Source organism: Crocuta crocuta, unplaced genomic scaffold (assembly GCF_008692635.1).
Source record: "Crocuta crocuta isolate KB4526 unplaced genomic scaffold, BGI_CrCroc_1.0 scaffold1171, whole genome shotgun sequence".
NCBI classification, from domain to species: Eukaryota; Metazoa; Chordata; class Mammalia; order Carnivora; family Hyaenidae; genus Crocuta; species Crocuta crocuta.
The window spans coordinates 278,202-279,781 of NW_027530879.1; the positions used below are offsets into that span (position 1 = coordinate 278,202).

A 1,580-nucleotide genomic window follows, 5' to 3' on the forward strand; every position below is an offset into this window, starting at 1 on the left:
GAGAGAGGGCTGCTTCCAGACAGAAGGCGGCAGAGTATTTGATCACATGAAAGGTTTCATCTTGCTTTTCCTCCCCCTCAGTAGTTTAAATGATGTGCAAGTGAACCCAAAGCAAAGAGCCATCACTTACCAATATACACATTGCCAGATATGGTATAAATGAAGCTTGTCCACCCTGAAAAAGGACCGGAAACATTAAAAGGTTAGTGTCCATAATGCCCAAAGGAACAAAAATACAATAATATACTTAACAAATATCTCTGAACTATAATTTATACAACAGATACAAAAGACGAGATAAAATCCTTTATTTTCTCTTAGACACATATTTAAATGTTTAACTTCTGTGAGCTGTTTAAAACACACACTGTCACTCCCACACGTACACACATATGGACACATGTACACACATTCCCCTAAACCTAAATGACTTGGCCCAAGTGTCCTAGAGCCACTTGGCTCTAGTTTCTAGTGAACTCATTCCTTTCTATCTCTCCTAAAATAGAGCCCCAGTTCCGGGGATGTGGGGTTCAGCTGGTCCGTGCATTCCCTAGAGTTACCTATAGAATTTTCCAAGTATGGACGCTTCTCGGTGAAGAGAGTACACAGCATTCACTAGATTCCTACTGTGACGCACGGGGTCAAGAGCTCAGGACCACAGAAAACTTGCCTACTTGCTCTCCTGGTGACTTCCATGGGTGTCTGTCCCCACGGCCCAGAAGGGATGCTGTAGTGCCACTGGGAGACCTGGACCCAGAAATGGCAAAAGCTCAAAACAGAACTGGGACATCGCTCGTGTGCCTTCCATGGAAAAGGAGATGTGGGAAAGGAATGGAGGGTAGAGGTCAAGGTGGAACGGCAGGGCCCACACTGGGGTGTCTGTGAGAGTCAACGTGGTGAGAGAGTGAACCAAACAAGGGCAGGCGTGGAAGGCTCACGGGAGACAAAAGCACATTCTGGGGATGCAGTTGCAATGCCAGCTGGGCTGAAACACACACGAAAGGCACAAGAGAAAAGGTGTAACTGAGAACCCTCAGCATCAGTGGGGTCTGGTTAAGAAGATCCAAAGGCTGGGGCGCCTGGGTGGCTCAGTCGGTTGGGTGTCCGACTTCGGCTCAGGTCGTGATGTCATGGTTCGTGGGTTCGAGCCCCGCATCAGGCTCTGTGCTGACAGCTTACAGCCTGGAGCCTGCTTCAGATTCTGTGTCTCCCTCTCTCTCTGCCCCTCCCCTGCTCACGCTGTGTCTCTCTCTCAGAAATAAATAAAACATAAAACATTAAAAAAATTTAAAAAAAAAGAAAGAAAATCCAAAGGCTAGTGGAACCAATCAAAACACTTGGGTGGATGCCAGAGGCTATTTCGTCACCCTCTCATATCCCAACAGATCCTCTCTGAGGTTTTACCAGACCAGGTTGAAGGCCTCCGGAAGTAACGCTGCTTGCTGACAGCTCGCTCGTTCTCACCCCTCCCTTGGTGCCCCACAGGCTCACTCTGCCATCAGATGGTGAACGTCACCCCTCCCCAGCCCTGCCCTGTGGGCAGGGACTGGGAGGAAGGAGGCCCAGCTGGGCTGCACCAG

General features: G+C 49.0%; 1 protein-coding gene across 1 annotated transcript in view; it reads right to left on the reverse strand.

The window, feature by feature from the left end:
- Window positions 1–1,580, reverse strand: part of PIR (pirin) — an 87,645-nt gene that overhangs the window by 17,682 nt on the left and 68,383 nt on the right. Inside the window, exon 6 of the mRNA XM_077769650.1 lies at window positions 131–175. Coding sequence (XP_077625776.1) covers window positions 131–175 — 45 coding nt within the window. The remainder of the gene's footprint in view (window positions 1–130; window positions 176–1,580) is intronic.